This window comes from Danio aesculapii, chromosome 18 (genome assembly GCF_903798145.1).
Source record: "Danio aesculapii chromosome 18, fDanAes4.1, whole genome shotgun sequence".
Classification (NCBI taxonomy): Eukaryota; Metazoa; Chordata; class Actinopteri; order Cypriniformes; family Danionidae; genus Danio; species Danio aesculapii.
This window is the reverse complement of record NC_079452.1, coordinates 2,181,627-2,201,302: the sequence shown is the minus strand read 5'-3', so window position 1 is coordinate 2,201,302 and position 19,676 is coordinate 2,181,627. Positions and strand designations below refer to the sequence as shown.

The window sequence follows — 19,676 nt, the reverse complement described above, 5'->3', positions numbered from 1 at the left end:
TCGTGTTTAGGGGAACCCTGTGGAACAGCTTCTCCTCAAAATAAAGAGGATGACAGGGAAAATGTCCTCCAAAATCTCAAGGTATGGTTGTGGAATGTGGAAGACAACAGAGACGAGTTCACTTTATTTCACTTTATTTTAGTTGCCATGATAAAATGGGATTTATAGTGAAATTTATTTGAAGAGTGAATAGTACAGTAGGTTATAATACTTTATCAAGTTTTCCCTATTTTCTATCATAGTTGCATTTCTGCTTGCATTAGTTATGTTTAATTTTTTTTTATTTATGTTTATTAGTATGGTGCACTTTTTGGTTGTTGTTTTTTTTTAGGGGTTTTCCCCTTTAATGGACAGGACAGTTAGAGAGTATTGACAGGAAAGCGTGGGGCGCAGAGAGAGGAAGGATCAGCATAGGACCATGAGGGGGGAATCGAACTCGGGTCGCCGTGAGCACCGGAGTGCATGTGTCGACGCACTAACCAGTACACCACTGCTGTTTGAGTTTTTCACATATTCTTATTAAATGGCATCTTATTTACATTATGTGATGTTTACATTTTAAGACTTTTTATTTAAAAAACAAAAACAGTTTATCTACAAAGTCGAACTCTAGCTTGGCTCTATAAGGTTCTTTCTGTGAGCTAACCAGCATTTTTAATGCACGCACAAGGATCAATAAGGATCAGCTTTTTTGTAATTTCGCCGGACTGCTCCATTGACAGCGGGAAAGACCAGAAGACAAAATCACACAAAATCAGAGTCGGCTAAATAATGCCACACCACACAAAATTGAGAAGTGTGTAAATTTGATGATTTTCCCTTACATTGAGATTCATTCATTCGTTCATTTTCTTTTCAGCTTAATCCCTTTATTAATCTGGGGTCACCACAGCGGAATGAACCACCAACTTATCCAGCATATGTTTCACGCAGCAGATGCCCTTCCAGCTGCAACCCATCATTGGAAAACACCCATACACACTCAATCACACACATACTCTATGGCCAATTTTAGCATACCCAATTCACCTGTACCACATGTCTTTAGACTTGTGGGGGAAACCGGAGCACCAGGAGGAAACCCACACAACACAAAGAGAAAATGCAAACTCTACACAGAAATGCCAACTCACCCAGCTGAGGCTTGAATCAGCGACCTTCTAGCTGTGAGGCAATCGTGCTACACACTCTGCCATCACGTCGTAGACATTGAGATGAAATGTTACATTTTACATTGTTGAAAAAGAAATGAATATTAAAAAATGTATATATTAAATGTGAAATATATTTATTTGTTTACATATAGTAAGTGAAACACTTTTCAGTGTTTATTAAACTCATTTGGTCATTGTCTGTTCCTTTTATAGTCTTTAAATTAAATATTAAGCCTTGAAGGGCAAATACTTAATTTAATTCATGGGACATATAATTCAATAAATATAATTCAATAGTAATAAGCTGTCTTTTTCAAGACGTCACTCCAACCGTGCGTTTCTCGATGCGGTGGTTTCCTATCCCCGGATGATGGGCACGAGCACAGCGTTTCATGTCTGGGGGTCCAGCATGTTAATGCGGTGCTCGCGGGCAGTACATTCCATCACTGATGTCATGTCTGTTGCGCAGTTAAGATCGCGGCTCGCTCTTGCAAAAGAGCCACCCACCCCAGTTGTCACCCGCACTGCGGTTGGCACTTGGGCAGATCTGAGGGTTTCAGTGGGAGTAAATCCGCCGCCCTCGGGCTGCAGACCTCTCGCTCCTCCACGCGCTCCATCCAAGCTTCAGGTGAAGAGAAGCGCTCCGTCCTTGGATGGTCGCTCTCTCACCTGATGACACCGGGGGTCAGATGTCCATCGCTGCATCGGAGGATGGGCTGTCATTGTCTGATGAGGATGCGAGCCTGCTCGCTCCCTCCCTCCGGGGTGGAGAGCGCGGCGTTGGCATCTAAAAAGCAGACATGATGGCCGTGCTTTTCTCTGATTTATCCCCCAGCCCCGTGGCCGGACCGACTAGATGGGTGTGATGTGGAGGATATAAGGAGGTAAGACCTTCAAAGCCTCCCGTCCCCTTCTTCCCGGAAGTGCACAGTAAACTCACGCAGTCTTGAGGGCACTTTTTTCTGCCCGATCTGCGTGCGCTTCCATCCTCACCATCCTTGGAGGTTGTGCTGTCAAGGTCTGACGAGGATTCGAACCCGCTCGCTCCCTCCAGGATTATGAGCGCGGCGTCGAATCCAGAAGCAGACTTTGTGGCTGTGCTTCCCCAGGCTGCTTCGGCCGTGGCTCTGGAGATGGTTTATCCCCCAGCCCCGTGGCCGGACCGATTAGAGGGGTGTGATGTGGAGGATCACCTTCTAAGCCTCCCCATCCCCTTCTTCCTGGATGGGCACAGTAGGCTCACGCAGTGTGCTGCGTGCGCCTTCCCCCTCACCATGCACGCTATGGCCACCTACCAGCGCTACCAAGTGCAGGCGCTGCCCCGGCTGCGCGAGGATGGTTCCGACCCAGGACTGAGCATGAGCTCCGCACCGCAACCGACTATGCTCTTACAAAAAAAAAAAAAAAAAAGTCGGCTGTGTGTGCCCTGGGAAGGACAATGGTCACATCCGTGATCCAGGAATGCCACCTCAGGCTAAACTGGTGATGTGCGTGACGTTGACAAAGTTCGCTTTCTTAACTCACCCATATCCCAGGCTGGCCTGTTCGGCGACACCGGCGGTGAATTCGCCCAGGAATTCACGCCGGTGATAGAGCAGTCGGAGGCGATGGGCGAGGTCTCTATCGGCGGGATTGTATGACCGCTCCCCCCCGCCGAGCCATCCACATCCACTGCTTTTTCGCCGAGGATGCCCGCCTGCAGCTTTGCTTCGCTGCACCCGCCTGCGCCTCCGGCCACGCGGCTGCGCCGAGCATCGCGCAGGCAACTAGCATCCCCCGCCCAGGGCGCCGCTAAGTTCGGTAAAACGGACCACGAAGCGTCCCTGAGGCGGGCCATCTGGGGAGGAGGGAATTTGCTCTTTCCCCGCTGGAGGGCGGGGCATGTTATTTAAAGGCTAAAAAAAAAAAAAAAAAAAACGCCATCAAATCCTCAGTAAAAGAGCACTTTTCCCCTCCTCCGGATGTGACAGCCCGAACACTGCCAGTCTGGGACGCTATGCCTTCCAGCTCGCAGGATCGGTGCATTTCGCCAATGGCTCACGGAGCGCGAGAGAACGGTCTCCTTTCTCTCCACTCACCAGCCCCTCTCCTGGAGTTTGAGTGCGAGACGAGAACATCTCCTCTCCTGCTCTCCTGTGGGACCCCAGCGCTACCCGCATGAGCCCACTCACTCCACGCTGCCCCGCCGCTGGCACGTCAGCGATCGTGCGGGTGGGACCATTTGCGGGGGCTCTGCCTGCCTGGTTAGCGCGGGCCAGCCCATCGCAATGGCTCATCCATACGACCAGACTCGGCTATGCGATTCAGTTCACAAAACGGCCTCCCAGGTTCACGGTCAGTCCTGCGTCCGCCCCTGTCTTGCGAGAGGAGATTGCTGTCCTCCTGGCGAAGGATGCAATCGAGCCGGCCCTCCAGCCGAGATGGAAAAAAAGTGGTCCCCCTGAAATTATTTTAGAGGCTCCTGGGGCATATGGCTTCCGCAGCCGCGGCCACGCCGCTCGGATTGCTCCATATGAGACCACTACAGCATTGGCTTCACGATCGGGTCCCCAGACGCGCATGGCACGCGGGCACACACCGAGTGACTGTCACTGCGCTGTGTCACCGCACCCTCACCCCCTGGAAAGGTCCCCTCCTTCCTACGGGCCAGTGTGCCCCTAGGTCAGGCGTCCAGGCAGGCTGCCATTTCGGTAGATGCCTCCAGTATGAGGTGGGGGGGGGTGGGGTGTGTAGCGGGCATGCTGCTGCGGACCTGTGGAGGGGAACCCAGCTGCATTGGCATATCAACTGCCTAGAGCTGTTGGCAGTGTTTCTCGCTCTGCGCCGCTTTTTACCTGGTGCTGAGGGGGCAACACGTGCTGGTCAAGACGGACAGCACGGCCGCGGTAGCGTATTCCATCCGGATGGGGGGTATACGCTCCCGCTGCATGTCTCAGCTCGCTCGCCATCTGCTCCTCTGGAGTCATACGCGGCTGAAGTCGCTGCTTGCTATTCACAACCCGGATGGGCTCAACCGTGCGGCCAACGGGCTCTCACGGCAGCTCCTTCCCCGGGAGAATGGCGACTCCACCCCGAGTCAGGCGTAAGTATGCACTCCCCCCAGTGAGCCTACTCGCGCAGTTTCCGTGCAAGGTCAGGGAGGACGAGGGGCAGGTCTTGCTAGTTGCGCCCATGGCCCAACCGGACCTGGATATCAGAACTCTCCCTCCTCGCGACGCCCCCCCTGGTGAGTCCTTTGAGAGAGGACCTACTCTCTCAGGGACAGGGCACCATCTGGCACCCTCGCTTAGTTCTGTGGAACCTCCACGTGGGGTCCATAAGACGCGACGAGGAAGACTTAGGTAACCTACCGTTGTCGGTGGTTAATACCATCACTCAGGCTGGTGCACCCTCTACGAGGCATGCCTACGCCCTGGAGTGGAGTCTATTCACTGAGTGGTGCGCTTCTCGCCGAGAAGACCCCTGATCTTGCCAGATCAGTGTTGTGCTTTCTTTCCTTCAGGACAGGTGGAGCGAAGGCTGTCGCGCTTCACACTGAGGGTTTACGTGGCCACCATCTCCGCTCATCATGATGCGTGGATGGCGGCACCGTGGGGAGGCATAACCTCATCATCCAGTTCCTCAGAGGTGCGAGGCGGATGTTTCCACCCCGCCCCCCTCTCATACCCTCTTGAGATCTCGCGGTAGTGCTACGAGCCTACGTGGGGATCCCTTCGAACCACTCGACTCAGTATCCTTGAGATTTCTGTCCTTGAAGACAGCTCTGCTGGTCGCGTTGGCATCGGTTAAGAGGGTTAGGTACCTGAAGGCATTTTCGGTCAGTGACTCGTGCCTAGAATTCGGGCCGGCCTACTCTCACGTTGTCCTGAGACCCCGGCCCGGCTATGTGCCCAAGGTTCCTACCACGCCGTTTAAGGATCAGGTAGTGAGCCTGCAAGCGCTGCCCGCAGAGGAGGCAGACCAAGCCCTTTCATTGTTGTGTCCTGTTCGCACTTTGCGAATATATTTGGACCACACACAGAGCCTTAGATCCTCTGACCAGCTCTTTGTCCATTACAGTGGTCGGCAGATGGGAAGTGCCGTATCTAAACGGAGGTTGGCCCACTGGATAGTGGATGCCATCTCCCTCGCCTTTGGGCCAGGGTGAGCCGTGTCCCCCGGGGGTGAGAGCGCACTCCACTACGGAGCATAGCATCCTCCTGGGCGTTAGCACGCGGCGCCTCTCTGACAGACATTTGTAGAGCTACGGGTTGGGTGACACCCAATACATTTGCAAGGTTACAATCTGGTTTCCTCAAGGGTATTAGGTAACCCTTGGTGATTGAGGAAACGATTCAGTTGAGATGTCGAAACACGCTTGATGCACCACTCTCCCTAACCCGGAGATACGTGCGCTTTTTCAGCTTTGTCAGTTTAGATCCCCATTTCTTTGGCGAACCCTGCAGAGTTCCTCCGAGGCCCCCAGCACCTGACTCAGCGGAGGAGTCAGGTGTTGGCCTGTTACGTTGTCGGCATGTCCGCTGGTCAGCCCGCGTTCTGGGTATAGGTGCCTGTTATGCGTGATCCCCGCTGGCGATCCCATACGTTCACTCAGCCACGGTATAGTCCCCCCTTCTAGGGCAGGCTCGTGTCTTCCCTCCCCGCTAACCATCCTTATGCAAGGACTCCCCATCTCTGGGCTAGTCCATAGGTTGTCACCAGGTCTCCCCTCTGGGTAACAGGTGAGATCCGCAGCGTCCTCCCTATCGGTACTGAACACTTTCCCAACGTACTGTCGTATCAAAACCTATTTTACTGGGTTATTGCGACTCCCCGAAAAATATAACTGTTTCTGAACAGGTAAGTGAGGGCCAGGGGACACGTTGGAAGACTGTGTCTCGGGGCGTTGTAGGTGCGCTCGCTCTACTGCGTGGCACACCCTTTGCCAGGGACGCAGTAAGGTTCTTTCGTCGTGGCGTTTTCCATAGATTTCCCCATAGTGGAAGTTTCCACATAGCATTGGAGTTCCCCATCCGAAGGGGAACGCTACGGTTACTAAAGTAACCCTTCGTTCCCCGAGGGGGGGAACGGAAATGCTATGTTCCTTCGCCACAACGATTGTCCCTTAGCTGTTGAGCATGAAAGTCTCTTCAGCTAGAAAAGGATGTCGAGCATGGCACTGGCTGCGTCTTTATAGCATGACTGATTGTCATTGACGCCAGCTGTGCACGCTGACGCTGCCAACTCATTGGCATTTCATTGGCCCGTTTTTATACTCTTTCAGATGATTGGTTTCTGACGAAATCCCCATAGTGGAAGTTTCCACATAGCATTTCCGTTCCCCCCCTCGGGGAACGAAGGGTTACTTTAGTAACCGTAGCGTTAAAAATGTAATACAGACATATTAAATGTGAAATATTTTTATTTGCGCATATATATATATATATATATATATATATATATATATATATATATATATATATATATATATATATATATATATATATATATCCCAAGTGGAAAAATGATTTTAGAACTTTTCCCCAATTTGCAAATTTAGGAGAATTTTGGTCATTTACATTTAAATTACATTTAGGGTCTCTGTCATGTTATTGTAAGAAAGAGAACTGTTACACACATATTGTTTGCTATATGGAATGCAAATCTTTGAAGCTCATTATCTCAAAATCATTTAGAATGCAGATAGATCCTTATAATTCTATGGTGACAATCAATATATGTATGTATGTATATAAGAATTATAAAATGCCATATTTTTGATGACTATTTGTTGCCACCTATTGGCTAAACAATGAAAAAGTAATTGCTACAACTTTCATTTTTGAGCATCATGTTAAAGGCATATGATGGTGATTACACTGTGATTTTAACCTTCATTAGAAACATCAGTGTTTATATCTAAACTATAACCTGCTATACCATTCTGTATTATTTGATTCTTTGTAACTTTCTCTGTCAAATACGGATTTGAATGCAGCGCTGTGAAGGTATAATAAACACATCAACATCATTATTATAATTTATGTTTGTTGTGTGGATGTTTGAATTGAGATCCCAATCTTTTAATGGTGAATGCATATACAAGTACTGACTGAAAACACCATTAATAACCTAATGAAGCAATTAGGTGCCCGCACAACCTTTACTGTCATCGTTATTGTTTACAGGAAATCCAAAAATGTTTTCACACATGCGATTTGAACGACACATTGTCTCATGGATCAGAGTGTATCAGATGTGTAATATCATTGGTTCAAGCAAGTAATTACCTTCAGAATATTGGTACATAACAGACTTACACCAGGAGGGGCATACATTATGCTTGATGAATTTAAGGCCATCCTTCAGTCACAGATTATCAATAAAGGCTGTACCTGTTAGATTTGTTTCTGTGTCAGTTATGGCACGACTTTATAAATTGTTGATTTCATTTTGGCCACTGCTGTGTATTGGTGTGCAGAGCCAGCATAAAAGCAGGGAAAACTGTGTCTTTCAGGGAGATGAAGACACATACAGCTTTTACCAGTGGGGAGATGTGGTTTTAGGAGGGATCTTTCCTTTGCACTCTAGTCCAGTGTCATTGTTGTTTTCTTTCAGAACCAAACCTAAGCCAACAAGTTACAAATTGTATGTCATGGTTTCATAATATTCTGTCTGAAAGTTGTTGTGTGAAACAGTGTAAGATGTGACATTATGAAATGCCAATGCGCGTGTGTGTGTGTGTGTGTGTGTGTGTGTGTGTGTGCGTGTGTGTGACTTGTTGCAGTTTTACGCCTCGAGCCTTGAGGTGGATGCAGACAATGATCTTTGCTGTGAGAGAAATAAACCAACGGCAAGATCTTTTACCAAATCTGTCTCTGGGCTACCACATTAGGGACAGCGGTGATGATATACCAGTGTCTGTGAAGAGGTCTCTTCTCCTGGTCAACGGACAGCCAGAAAAGGGCAGTGGACAGAGCTGTGAAGACATACAAAAGCAGCCGAGTCCTGTGATTGTAGGAGATGCTGCATCAGGAGTCTCCATGACTGTTCTGAGAACTTTAGGCTCCTTCAAAATACCCTTGGTAAAATACATTATTGTTTCATTCATCTCTTAATGCCATAGCTTTGTCTTGCTTATGAAGGTTGCAATATACACTTACACATAAATATGTAACTTATCTCTTTTAATTTCCTATTCAGTATTGTGTTATTTTTTTCCAGGTGAGCTACTTTGCATCCTGCTCTTGTCTCAGTAACAAGAGGGAGTTTCCAGCATTCATGCGCACAATGCCAAGTGATCTATTTCAAATCAAAGCTTTAGTTAAACTTGTTAATTATTTTCAATGGACATGGGTTGGACTGATAGGTGTGAATTCAGATTATGCTCACTTTGCTATCCAGCTCTTTCTTAAAGAGTCAGAGCAATTGAATATTTGTCCTGCTTATGTTCACTTTTATCCTGTTGTACTGATGGAAGATGCAGTGGAGGAACTTGTGAACATTTTAAAAGCCTCTTCTGCCACAGTCATAATAAATTTTTCTGGAGAATCGGAATTACATAGTATACTAAAAGAGTGCAGACGGCAAAATGTCACACATTTGCAGTGGATCGCCAGTGAGGCTTGGGCCACATCAATATCCCTCTGGGAGGATTTTGGCGATCTGCTAAATGGAACATTGGGTTTTGCAATACGGAGAGCTGATATCCCGCATCTTGGCAGTTATCTCAAAGGAATAAGACCTCAGACCTCCCATTTTCTCTCAGAGTTTTGGGAAGAGACTTTTCGTTGTCGGCTAAATGGGTCTTTAAACACTCATGTACACGGAGAGCAGGCACAAAACTGGCCAGCCTGTAATGGTAGTGAAAGTCTGGATGAAGTGTACACCACTTATTCAGATGTGTCACAACTCAGAGTCTCCTACAACGTTTATAAAGCTGTGTATCTTATAGCACATGCACTGCATGACATGAGCACATGTGTCCCAGGAAAGGGCCCATTCCAGAATGGGACATGTGGGAGTCTGTATCAAATTCAGCCATGGCAGGTGTGTGTCCATCATCATTTTACATTCTCTGCCTATATTGTACTGATAAGGAACTATCAAGCAGTGTACACATTTTAACACAATGGTTAAATATATAATCTGTGGAATCTTTATATTTTCCATCAAAGAATTGTAATGTTTTTCCTATACATCATCCTTTCTCTTAAATGTGACTCAAGCTCCTGTACTACATGAAACACGCAAATTTCACAACCTTAGGGGAAGAGGTCAGATTTGATGAGAATGGTGATCCTATTGCATCCTATGACCTTATGAACTGGCAAAGAGGATCTGATAGCTCCCTTCAACTTGTCAGGGTGGGATTCTATGATGCCTCCCTCGAAGATGACAAGGACCTGGTGATAGATGAGTCAGTAATTATGTGGCATAGAGCAGAGAAGGTGTGTGCCATTCCACGCATCAACAGATATTGCCGGCTAAGTTTGTTTTTCCTTCAGCTCTATTTTATGATTTTGACTGGACTAAATAAAATGGAGTACTGTAGCTTAAAATGGAAATGCATTATTGATTTCATTTTGCACTAAACATTTTTAAACAAAATATGCTAAATGTGTAATCATGTAGAGAATATTATAAATAACTCAGCTTTTTCAGATTTTAAATTTGTATGTATCCGTTTATAAACTTATGTTGTGATATGCGATCACATTACGTTCAGACAAATTGTCTGTTGTTGTCATTAGGCACCAGAATCAATGTGTAGTCCAAGTTGTCTGCCAGGCACCAGGAAGGCCAGGCAAAAAGGAAAGCCAGTCTGCTGCTTTGACTGTATATCATGTGCTGAAGGAGAGATCAGTAATGAGACAGGTGTGAATTTCTTCCCACTTTGTCTCTTAATTACATTTTTGAAAAATGTCAATAAATAAATAGTACAAATACATTTTATCCTCCACCTATTCATTTATTTCCACAGACTCAATTGATTGCTTGAAATGTTCAAAGGAAACATGGCCTAACCAAGCCCAAGACCTGTGCATCCCCAAAACTTTAGAGTTTTTGTCCTTTCAGGAGCCCTTGGGAATAATTCTTTGGGCGTTTTCAGCATTCGGGGCCTGTGCAGCATTAGCAGTGCTCTGTGTGTTTGTAATGTATAGGAAGACTCCAGTCATACGAGGAAATAATATAGAGTTAAGTTTCCTTCTCCTCTTGTTCCTCTGTGCTTGTTTTTTGATTGGCCTTACATTTTTAGGGAAGCCCACTGATTGGTTGTGCCGAATTCGCTATCCAGCTTTTGGAATCAGCTTTACGCTCTGTATTTCATGCATCTTGGCAAAAACTGTAGTCGTTTTAATGGCTTTCAGGGCCACCATCCCTGGCAATAATGTCATGAAGTGGTTTGGTCCTGTTAGACAAAGATCAAGTGTTATCCTGTGCACATGTGTGCAAGCACTTATTTGCATCATATGGTTAACAACTAAGCCCCCTCTTGCTTCATATAACAGCAAGTTCATGAGTGAAACTATAATTGTTGAATGTTCTGTAGGATCTGAAATTGGATTTTGGTGTGTGCTGGGTTATGTTGGACTTCTTGCTTGCTTGTGTTTTTTAATGGCATTTTTGGCCAGAAAATTACCAGACAACTTTAATGAGGCTAAATTCATCACATTCAGCATGCTCATATTTTTTGCTGTGTGGATAACCTTCATTCCAGTTTACGTGAGCTCAAGTGGAAAGTATATGGTTGCTGTCCATGTCTTTGCTATTCTAGCTTCTGCGTTTGGTCTTTTAATTTGTATATTTGCTCCTAAATGTTATGTTGTACTTTTGAAACCTGAGAAAAATGACAAAAAACACATGATGAAATAACAACAACAACAACAAAATATTATAATGTAGTAATAGCCCTGTACTTTTCCTCCACATTGTAAAATTTCAACAAGACCTATTTAATATTTTTTTCTAAACCATAAATCGCTATTTAACTTTTAGTTAGGTAAAATTGGAATGCAAAATACAATGTCTAATTTTATTTTATTTTTTCTATCCCACTGAGATGATGTAACTCATTTCCTTTAACCTTTTGAAATGTAAACTTTTTTTTGCATATTTAAATATTACATATTTATTCTGTTTTAATGTTTATTCTATTTTTTATTTGATTTATAAATTTTGTAAAGCACCTTGATGTGTGCTATATAAATCTTATCTTGTCCTAACACCAGAGGTTTACTCGAGAGTTTCTAACTGTGCTCAATTGAGATATGTCTCACCCCGTCATATTAAATGGATGCATTTGAAACATTATAAACAGCTCAAACTGCAGACAAGCACCAATTAAACAGGAAACTGCTGATCAAATTCTTAAAATCATAAAGTTTGTAGTGTATAAAAAGCTGATTGTGTTTCAACAATAGGGATTATAATGAATGTATCTATTTCCATGAGGATTGTCCATAAATTCAAAGTCATTACCTACTGTGTAAATCACGCACACACATGAAAATCAAACATTTAAAAAGAAGTTCAAGGACACTGCTTGGTCCTATATATCAGTGCTTCTCATCCCCCATCCTGAAGGCACACCAAAAGTACACATTTTCAACCTCTTCCTAACCAAACACACCTGAATCAACTCAACCGAACATTAGAAGAACCTGACCTGAAATTAATGGGTCAGATGAGGGAGACATCAAAAATATGTTGTGCTGGTGTGCCTCCAGGAAAATGGTTGAGAAACACTGCTATATATTTATATATAACATTTATATTAATATTATACTTACAATTTACTCATTTTCTAAACTCTTATGCATGTTTCATGAGTTACAATACAAGAATTTAAATCTGACAACAAGGCATGTTAAGAAAACAGGATAATAAGAAACTCAATGGCCAAATTCTGCAGCTGTGTTGCATAACACACTTTATATATTCTGTTAAAGTATTATTTCACTTAATAAAAATGATCTCAAACTTACTCTATTATCACTGAATCTCAATCTGTTTACCGTTTTTCATGCTCTCACAGTCTTGTTTTTTAATGTACAGTCATGAGAAATGAACACACTGAGAATGTTTTCCCTAAATATGGGTTACTCATTTCAGAATGATAGGAAATAGCATATATACAGTTGACGCCAGAATTATTAGCCCTTTTACCCCTTTGAATTTTTTTTTTCTTTTTTAAATATTTCCCAAATTATGTCTAACAGAGCAAGGATAATATTTTTCGGGAGAGAGTCTTATTTGTTTTATTTTGGCTATAAAAAAAGCAGTTTTTAATTTTTTTAAATCTATTTTAAGGACAAAATTTATTAGCCCCTTTAAGCAAATTTTTCCCCCCGATATTCTACAGAACAAACCATCGTTATACAATAACTTGCCTAATTACACTAACCTGCCTAGTTAACCTAATTAACCTAGTTAAGCCTTTAAATGTCACTTTAAGCTGTATAGAAGTGTCTTGAAAAATATCTAGTCAAAGATAAAATAAATCAGTTGTTAGAAATGAGTTATTGAAACTATTATGTTTAGAAATGTGTTGAAAAAATGTTCTCTCCGTTAAACAAATTGGGGAAAAAAATTAACAGGGGAGCCAATTATTCTGACTTCAACTGTATATCTGCTCCTCTCTCTCTCCAAGCTCCATCCTCAACTGCTTCCCGCTTCAATGAATATATCATTGAACATCTGATTAGGATGGAGCAGTTTTAACACCTGTTTAAAAAAATCTTTAAAACAATTCTGCTCTAAACTCCAACCAAAATGAAGCTGCTCCACTCGCTTACCGAACTCGCTCACAACACTGAAATGCTCTCAAATGATCATCTCAAATGGACATAAAGTGGTCCATTAGTGGTCCATAAAGTGGTTTGTGAAGACAGAAGACATGATTTCAAAAATAAAATTAAATTAAATAATATAAATGAAAAACAGAGAAGATACATGCATGAAGTAGACTACACTGTATAATATACAATGTACTTTCTTATATACAAATTATATAACTAATTCATATATTAGTAACAATTAAAATTTAATTGTCATTACAGTGACATGCTAATTAGCAGAATGCAAAGTATGAGTAAACTGCAGTATAATACACCATGTAAATGGTAAATGTTGTAACATTAATGACATGCACTTTAACACAGAAAGTTTAACATTATAAACGCACTTTACACTGTAAAAATCGCAAAATTTTAAAGCAATCAGCAAATTTTGAGTTTACTCAACTTCAGTGGTTAAAGTCATGCCAAATAATTTATTTTAAAGATGACTGAAATGGCTGGTTTAAGTCTAAAATTTAAAGTATTCCAGCCTAAGTACATGTTATTTGTCATTATGAGTTTGCTTATTATTAAACAGGGGTTGAGTAAACTAATAAATGAGTAGGCACAACTTAACATTAGTTCAGTTAACTCATAAGAGCTGTGCAGCTGGTTGCCTTAAATTTTTAAGTTGATTGAATCTTTTATCTTTTAATTTATACATTCATTAATTCATTTTTCCTTCGGCTAAGTCCCTTTATTCATCAGGAGTCTCCACAGTGGAATGACCTGCCAACTTTTCATATTGAGGGAATAATATAAACCAAAGAGGACCTTGCACATTTTACAGCATGATTTGCTCTTCCAGAACCATAGACAGACACCTTACATTTGGTTTGGTCTGAACAGTGGCAACATTATCTTCAACGATGCTAAGGATCCCGATCTCCATCACTTTTGTGCAAGTATCTTTTGGCTTTGTGTCCTGCTGTCAAAATAAACATAAAAACAGGATAAAAAAAACAACTTTTACTGCTGAATCACAAACACCTCCACAAACAAAAAGCAAGGTAAAAAAACAACTTAATTTGAAAACTAAACACAGTAATGTCAATAAAACAGCTAAAAGGTTATTTATATGCTGCCATTTATAAAGCTTTTCAGGTAACACTTTATAATGACTACCCATGAATCATTTATTAGAAAATACAGTAGTATTACAAAATAGTTAATTCATGATTTGTTAAGCATTAACTCTACATTAATAGTTGTTAAATACAGCTACACATATGTATAATGTGTCTAATGATTTTACTTTTATAATTTGTTAATGATTCATTTTTCATTGCTAAAGTATTGCATTATTTACAAACCAGTCATTTAAGAATAGTTGCTATTTTTAAGATCATTCAGAATGTGCAAGTAAATAGATTAATAAACTATTAAAATTATTTAGTAATACTTATAGTAATAGTTACTTTGCATGTTTGTAAAAGCTTTATTAACTCAACTTCATCCAGTTTTGTGACCTAATTTATAAGGGACTATATTTGCTTTGTAAATTTCCTTTTAAATGACAATCAAAGACAGTTACATTCAAAACAGGAACATTTATTAATTTCTATTCATTTCAAGTTGTACCAATTGAACTGTATCAACTGAAAAATAAACCTTTGCAATCTTATGTAACATAAAATTACTGTACAGTTTAAACATCCCTAAATAACAATGAAATGTATTAAAATACAGTTGTTTTATTTTTAGATAAGATTGCAAATATGTATTTTTTAGTTGATACTAAAGCTTTAATTATGGATTTGCAAAGCATAAATAGTCCTCACTTTAGATTAGGTCACAAACCTGGATGAGGTTGATTTAATGAAGCATTTATTAACATACAAAGTAACTAAATGCCTGAATAATACGATATATAAATGTTAATTTGAATAGTTTATTAATCACTTGCTTACACATTCTGAATGATCTTTAAAAAAACAGCAGCTATTATTAAATAACTGGTCTGTAAATAATGCAATACTTACTTTAGTAATAAAAAATGAATCATTAACAAAGTTAACTTTGGTTTATGACCAAAAGGACAAGATCTGGAATACAAGAAATGAGTTTCCTTTGCAGGGTGGCAGGGTGCACCCTTATAGATAGGGTGAGGAGCTCTGTCACCCGGGAGGAGCTCAGAGTAGAGCCGTTGCTCCTCCACATCGAGAGAAGTCAGCTGTGATAAGTGGCGCAAGCATCTGTTTAGTATCAGACTGCTGCCACCACGACCCGACCCAGGAAAAGCGAATGAAAGGGAGATGAGATGGTAGGAGAAGCCCTAAAGTATGTCCTGAGTGAGGAATGTGACGTCACATGCTCCAAAGAATGAAATCTGATAAAGAACGTGGGTTCAAATGAGAGTTATACAACCTACCATTGGCTTAATCCCTAACGTTATTATACCAGGGCTCACCACATCAAAATCATCCACAATCTGCATGAGGTTAGAAATTTGTTTTACACACACACACACACATAGAATCACATGTACATATGTGTGCATGCATACATACACAGTGTGCGTACAGTATCCACATGTGAATTAATAAATGTAGGTGTAAATGTATGTACACTGTGTGTGTGTGTGTGTGTGTGTGTGTGTGTGTGTGTGTGTGTGTGTGTGTGTGTGTGTGCGCGTGTGTGTGCGTGTGTGTATTATATCCTATAAATCTTGAAATTGCACTACTCTTTTTTTCATAAATCTATTTTTACATTTTTCATGAAAACTACCTGCAGTTAAGTGAGTATAAACCATGAAACATGAAGATAAAATGCCTTTGTTGTTTGAAAGCAGAGGGTTGGTTCTTCATTGGGATATATATATATATATATATATATATATATATATATATATATATATATATATATATATATATGTATATGTGTGTGTGTGTGTGTGTGTGTGTGTGTGTGTGTGTGTGTGTGTAATTTTCCTAGCCGAAAATATTCAGAGGGCTGTCAAACTTTGGTAAAAATCATCAAAATGAAGGCAAAAAAAAAGTTGAAAGGGAAAAGTGAATTAGAAAGGTTTAATAAACACTATAATTATTTACATGTATCAATTTACAGAAATTTGTATCAAACATGACTGATAAATTATGTGCATAGCAAGCTATCTGTCATAAAATTGCAAATAATCACAAAAATAAAGTGCTTTTAAGATTCAGACGTTTTTAAATAGCATACAGCAAATATGTTATATTAATTTATATGTTTTTTACTATTTTTTCATTATATGTTTTTTGTCATTTCTCTCTGGCTTCAGTAATACAATATAACATTTAGGGAAAAATATACATAGCAAGAGACCAAACGCAGAAGCTAGAATAGCAAAGACATGGACAGCAACCATATACTTTCCACTTGAGCTCACGTACACTGGGATGAAGGTTATCCACACAGCAAAAAATATGAGCATGCTGAATGTGATGAGTTTAGTCTCATTAAAGTTGTCTGGCAGTTTCCTGGCCAAAAATGCCAAGAAGAAGCACAAGAATGCCAGGAACCCAATATATCCGAGAACACACCAAAATCCAGTTTCAGATCCTACAGAACATTCAACAATTATAGTTTCACTCATGAACTTGCTGTTATATGAAGCAATAGGGGGCTTAGTTGTTAACCATATGATGCAAATAAGCGCTTGCACACATGTGCACAGGATAACACTTGATCTTTGTTTAACAGGACCAAACCACTTCATGACATTATTGCCAGGGATGGTGGCCCTGAAAGCCATTAAAACGACTACAGTTTTTGCCAAGATGCATGAAATACAGAGCGTAAAGCTGATTCCAAAAGCTGGATAGCGAATTCGGCACAACCAGTCAGTGGGCTTCCCCAAAAATGTAAGGCCAATCAAAAAACAAGCACAGAGGAACAAGAGGAGAAGGAAACTTAACTCAATATTGTTTCCTCGTATGACTGGAGTCTTCCTATACATTACAAACACACAGAGCACTGCTAATGCTGCACAGGCCCCGAATGCTGAAAATACCCAAAGAATTATTCCCAAGGGCTCCTGAAAGGACAAAAACTCTAAAGTTTTGGGGATGCACAGGTCTTGGGCTTGGTTAGGCCACGTGTCCTTAGAACATGTCAGGCAATCAATTGAGTCTGTGGAAACATTGGAGAAAATGGGACCATAAAATAGCAATTTTCCTTTCTTCTCAGAAAGCCATTAAGAGAGAAGCTGTCTGGAAATTCACACCTGTCTGATTACTGATCTCTCCTTCAGCACATGAAATACAGTCAAAGCAGCAGACTGGCTTTCCTTTTTGCCTGGCCTTCCTGGAGCCTGGCAGACAGCTTTTACTGCACAATGATTCTGGTGCCTAACGACCACAGCACAATAAGAAAAACTGCATACTCTTTGAACTCTTTGAGAGTGAATTTCAAGTCAATTCCTTGCAAATTGACATTTTATATAAAACTCTGCAGAATAAATAATTGTAAAATAATAAAATAATAAATAATAAAAATTGTCCTCAAAAAGAAAGAGTAAACACCCCTGATCTGTAAAAAATACAGTAATAACAACATACGTATTCAAATGTATATAACTTTACTAAAAATGAAATTAACAGTGCTTTTCCAATTAAAATGAGAATGTTCCAATGTTTTTAGTTTATCCATAAAGATTAAGTGCAGTTGAAGGAAAAGCAAAAACAGCCAGCAATATCTAGTGATGTGTGGAATGGCACACACCTTCTCTGCTCTGTGCCACATAATCACTGACTCATCTATCACTAGGTCCTTGTCTTCTTCAAGGGAGGCATCATAGAATCCCACCCTGACAAGTTGAAGGGAGCTATCAGATCCTCTTTGCCAGTTCATAAGGTCATAAGATGCAATAGGATCACCATTCTCATCAAATCTGACCTCTTCCCCTAAGGTTGTGAAATTTGTTTGTTTCATGTAGTACAGGAGCTTAGGTGAAGTTTGCAAGAACACATAATGCAAAGAGTAAAGAAAACATAAAAAAGACATTTGCAACACTTTAATACTTGTATAATCTTGAAGAAATAATTATCAAAACATACAAACAGGAAATTAATTTAAAACAGGAAATACACACCTGCCATGGCTGAATTTGATACAAACTCCCACATGTCCCATTCTGGAATGGGCCCTTTCCTGGGATGCATTTGCTCATGTCATGCAGTGCATGTGCTATGAGATACACAGCTTTGTAAACATTGTAGGAGACTCTGAGTTGAGACACATCTGAATATGTGGTGTACACATCATCCAAACTTTCACTACCATTACAGGCTGGCCAGTTTTGTGCCTGTTCACTGTGTACATGAGTGTTTAAAGACCCATTTAGCCGACAACGAAAAGTCTCTTCCCAAAACTCTGAGAGAAAATGGGAGGTCTGAGGTCTTATTCCTTTGAGATAACTGCCAAGATGCGGGATATCAGCTCTTCGTATGGCAAAACCCAATGTTCCCTTTAGCAGATCACCAAAGTCCTCCCAGAGGGATTTTGATGTGGCCCATGCCTCACTGGCAATCCACTGCAGATGTGTGACATTTTGCCGTCTGCACTCTTTTAGAATACCATAAAGATAAGAGTCCACAGAGAAGCTTATTATGACTGTAGCAGAAGAAGATTTCAACATCCTCACAAGTTCTTCTGCTGCATCTTGAGTCAGCGCAACAGGATAAAGTTGGACATACGCAAGGCAAATATTCAACTGTTGTGACTCTTTCAAGAAGAGCTGGATGGCAAACCGGGCATAGTCTGTATCCACACCAATCACCCCGACCCATGTCCACTGAAAATAATGCACAAGTTTTGCTATGGCTTTGATTTGAAATAGATCACTTGGCATGGTCCGCATGAATGCTGGAAACTCTTTCTTGTTACTGAGACAGGAGCAAGATGCAAAATAACTCACCTAAAGCAGGAAAATGCAACAATTCAGTAATATTGGCAATGGCATAAAAGTGTAATATATAGGATCATTGAATTTTATAACAAGACAAAATAATGATACTGATAATACAATTATATTTAAAAGATAATGTTTTACTAAAGGTATTTTGAAGCAGCCTAGGCTTCTCAGAACAGCCATGGATATTCCTGATGATGCTTCTCCCACAACTACGGGGCTCGGCTGCTTTTGTGTATCTTCACAGCTCTGTCCACTGTCCTTATCTGGCTGTCCATTGACCATGAGAAGAGACCTCTTCACAGACACTGGTATATCATCACCACTGTCCTTGATGTGGTAGCCCAGAGACAGATTTGGTAAAAGATCTTGTCGTTGGTTTATTTCTCTCACAGCAAAGATCATCGTCTGCATCCACCTCAAGGCTCGGGGGGTAAAACTGCAACAGATTTCACATACATTTAATCAATACAAACAGCTATGCAAAAAAGAAGAGAAAAACAAGAAGATAACTGAAGAGACAAATAACGTAAAACATATTTTTCTTACAACACATCAATGAGAATTCAAAAGTATAACACACAATTTATATGTGGTTGGAGTAGGTTTGGTCTTATAAGAAGAAAGCGATGAAATAGGACTGAAATGTAAAGGAAAGAGCCCTCCCAAAACCACATCTCCCCCCTGGTAAAAGGTATATGTATCGTCATCTCCCTGAAAGACACACCTAACCTTGCTATTATACTGACTCTGTACACTAAAGTACATCAGAAACCAAACCATAAGGAGTGTTGCATATAACAGTGCCAT

General features: G+C 41.2%; 2 protein-coding genes across 2 annotated transcripts; one reads left to right on the top strand and one right to left on the bottom strand.

The window, feature by feature from the left end:
• The first annotated feature begins 7,954 nt into the window (after positions 1–7,954).
• On the top strand, positions 7,955–9,783 carry LOC130245561 (extracellular calcium-sensing receptor-like). Its single transcript, XM_056478293.1, has 3 exons — positions 7,955–8,218; positions 8,358–9,182; positions 9,362–9,783. Exons 1-3 carry the CDS (start codon positions 7,955–7,957, stop codon positions 9,725–9,727), a joined length of 1,455 nt encoding a protein of 484 aa, XP_056334268.1. The 3' UTR covers positions 9,728–9,783.
• A 6,407-nt stretch (positions 9,784–16,190) lies between these two features.
• LOC130246095 (extracellular calcium-sensing receptor) lies at positions 16,191–19,676 on the bottom strand. Its single transcript, XM_056478956.1, has 8 exons — positions 19,647–19,676; positions 19,450–19,550; positions 19,008–19,305; positions 18,344–18,872; positions 18,048–18,253; positions 17,678–17,899; positions 17,181–17,304; positions 16,191–17,086 (listed from the first exon to the last, which is right to left on the bottom strand). Exons 1-8 carry the CDS (start codon positions 19,674–19,676, stop codon positions 16,191–16,193), a joined length of 2,406 nt encoding a protein of 801 aa, XP_056334931.1.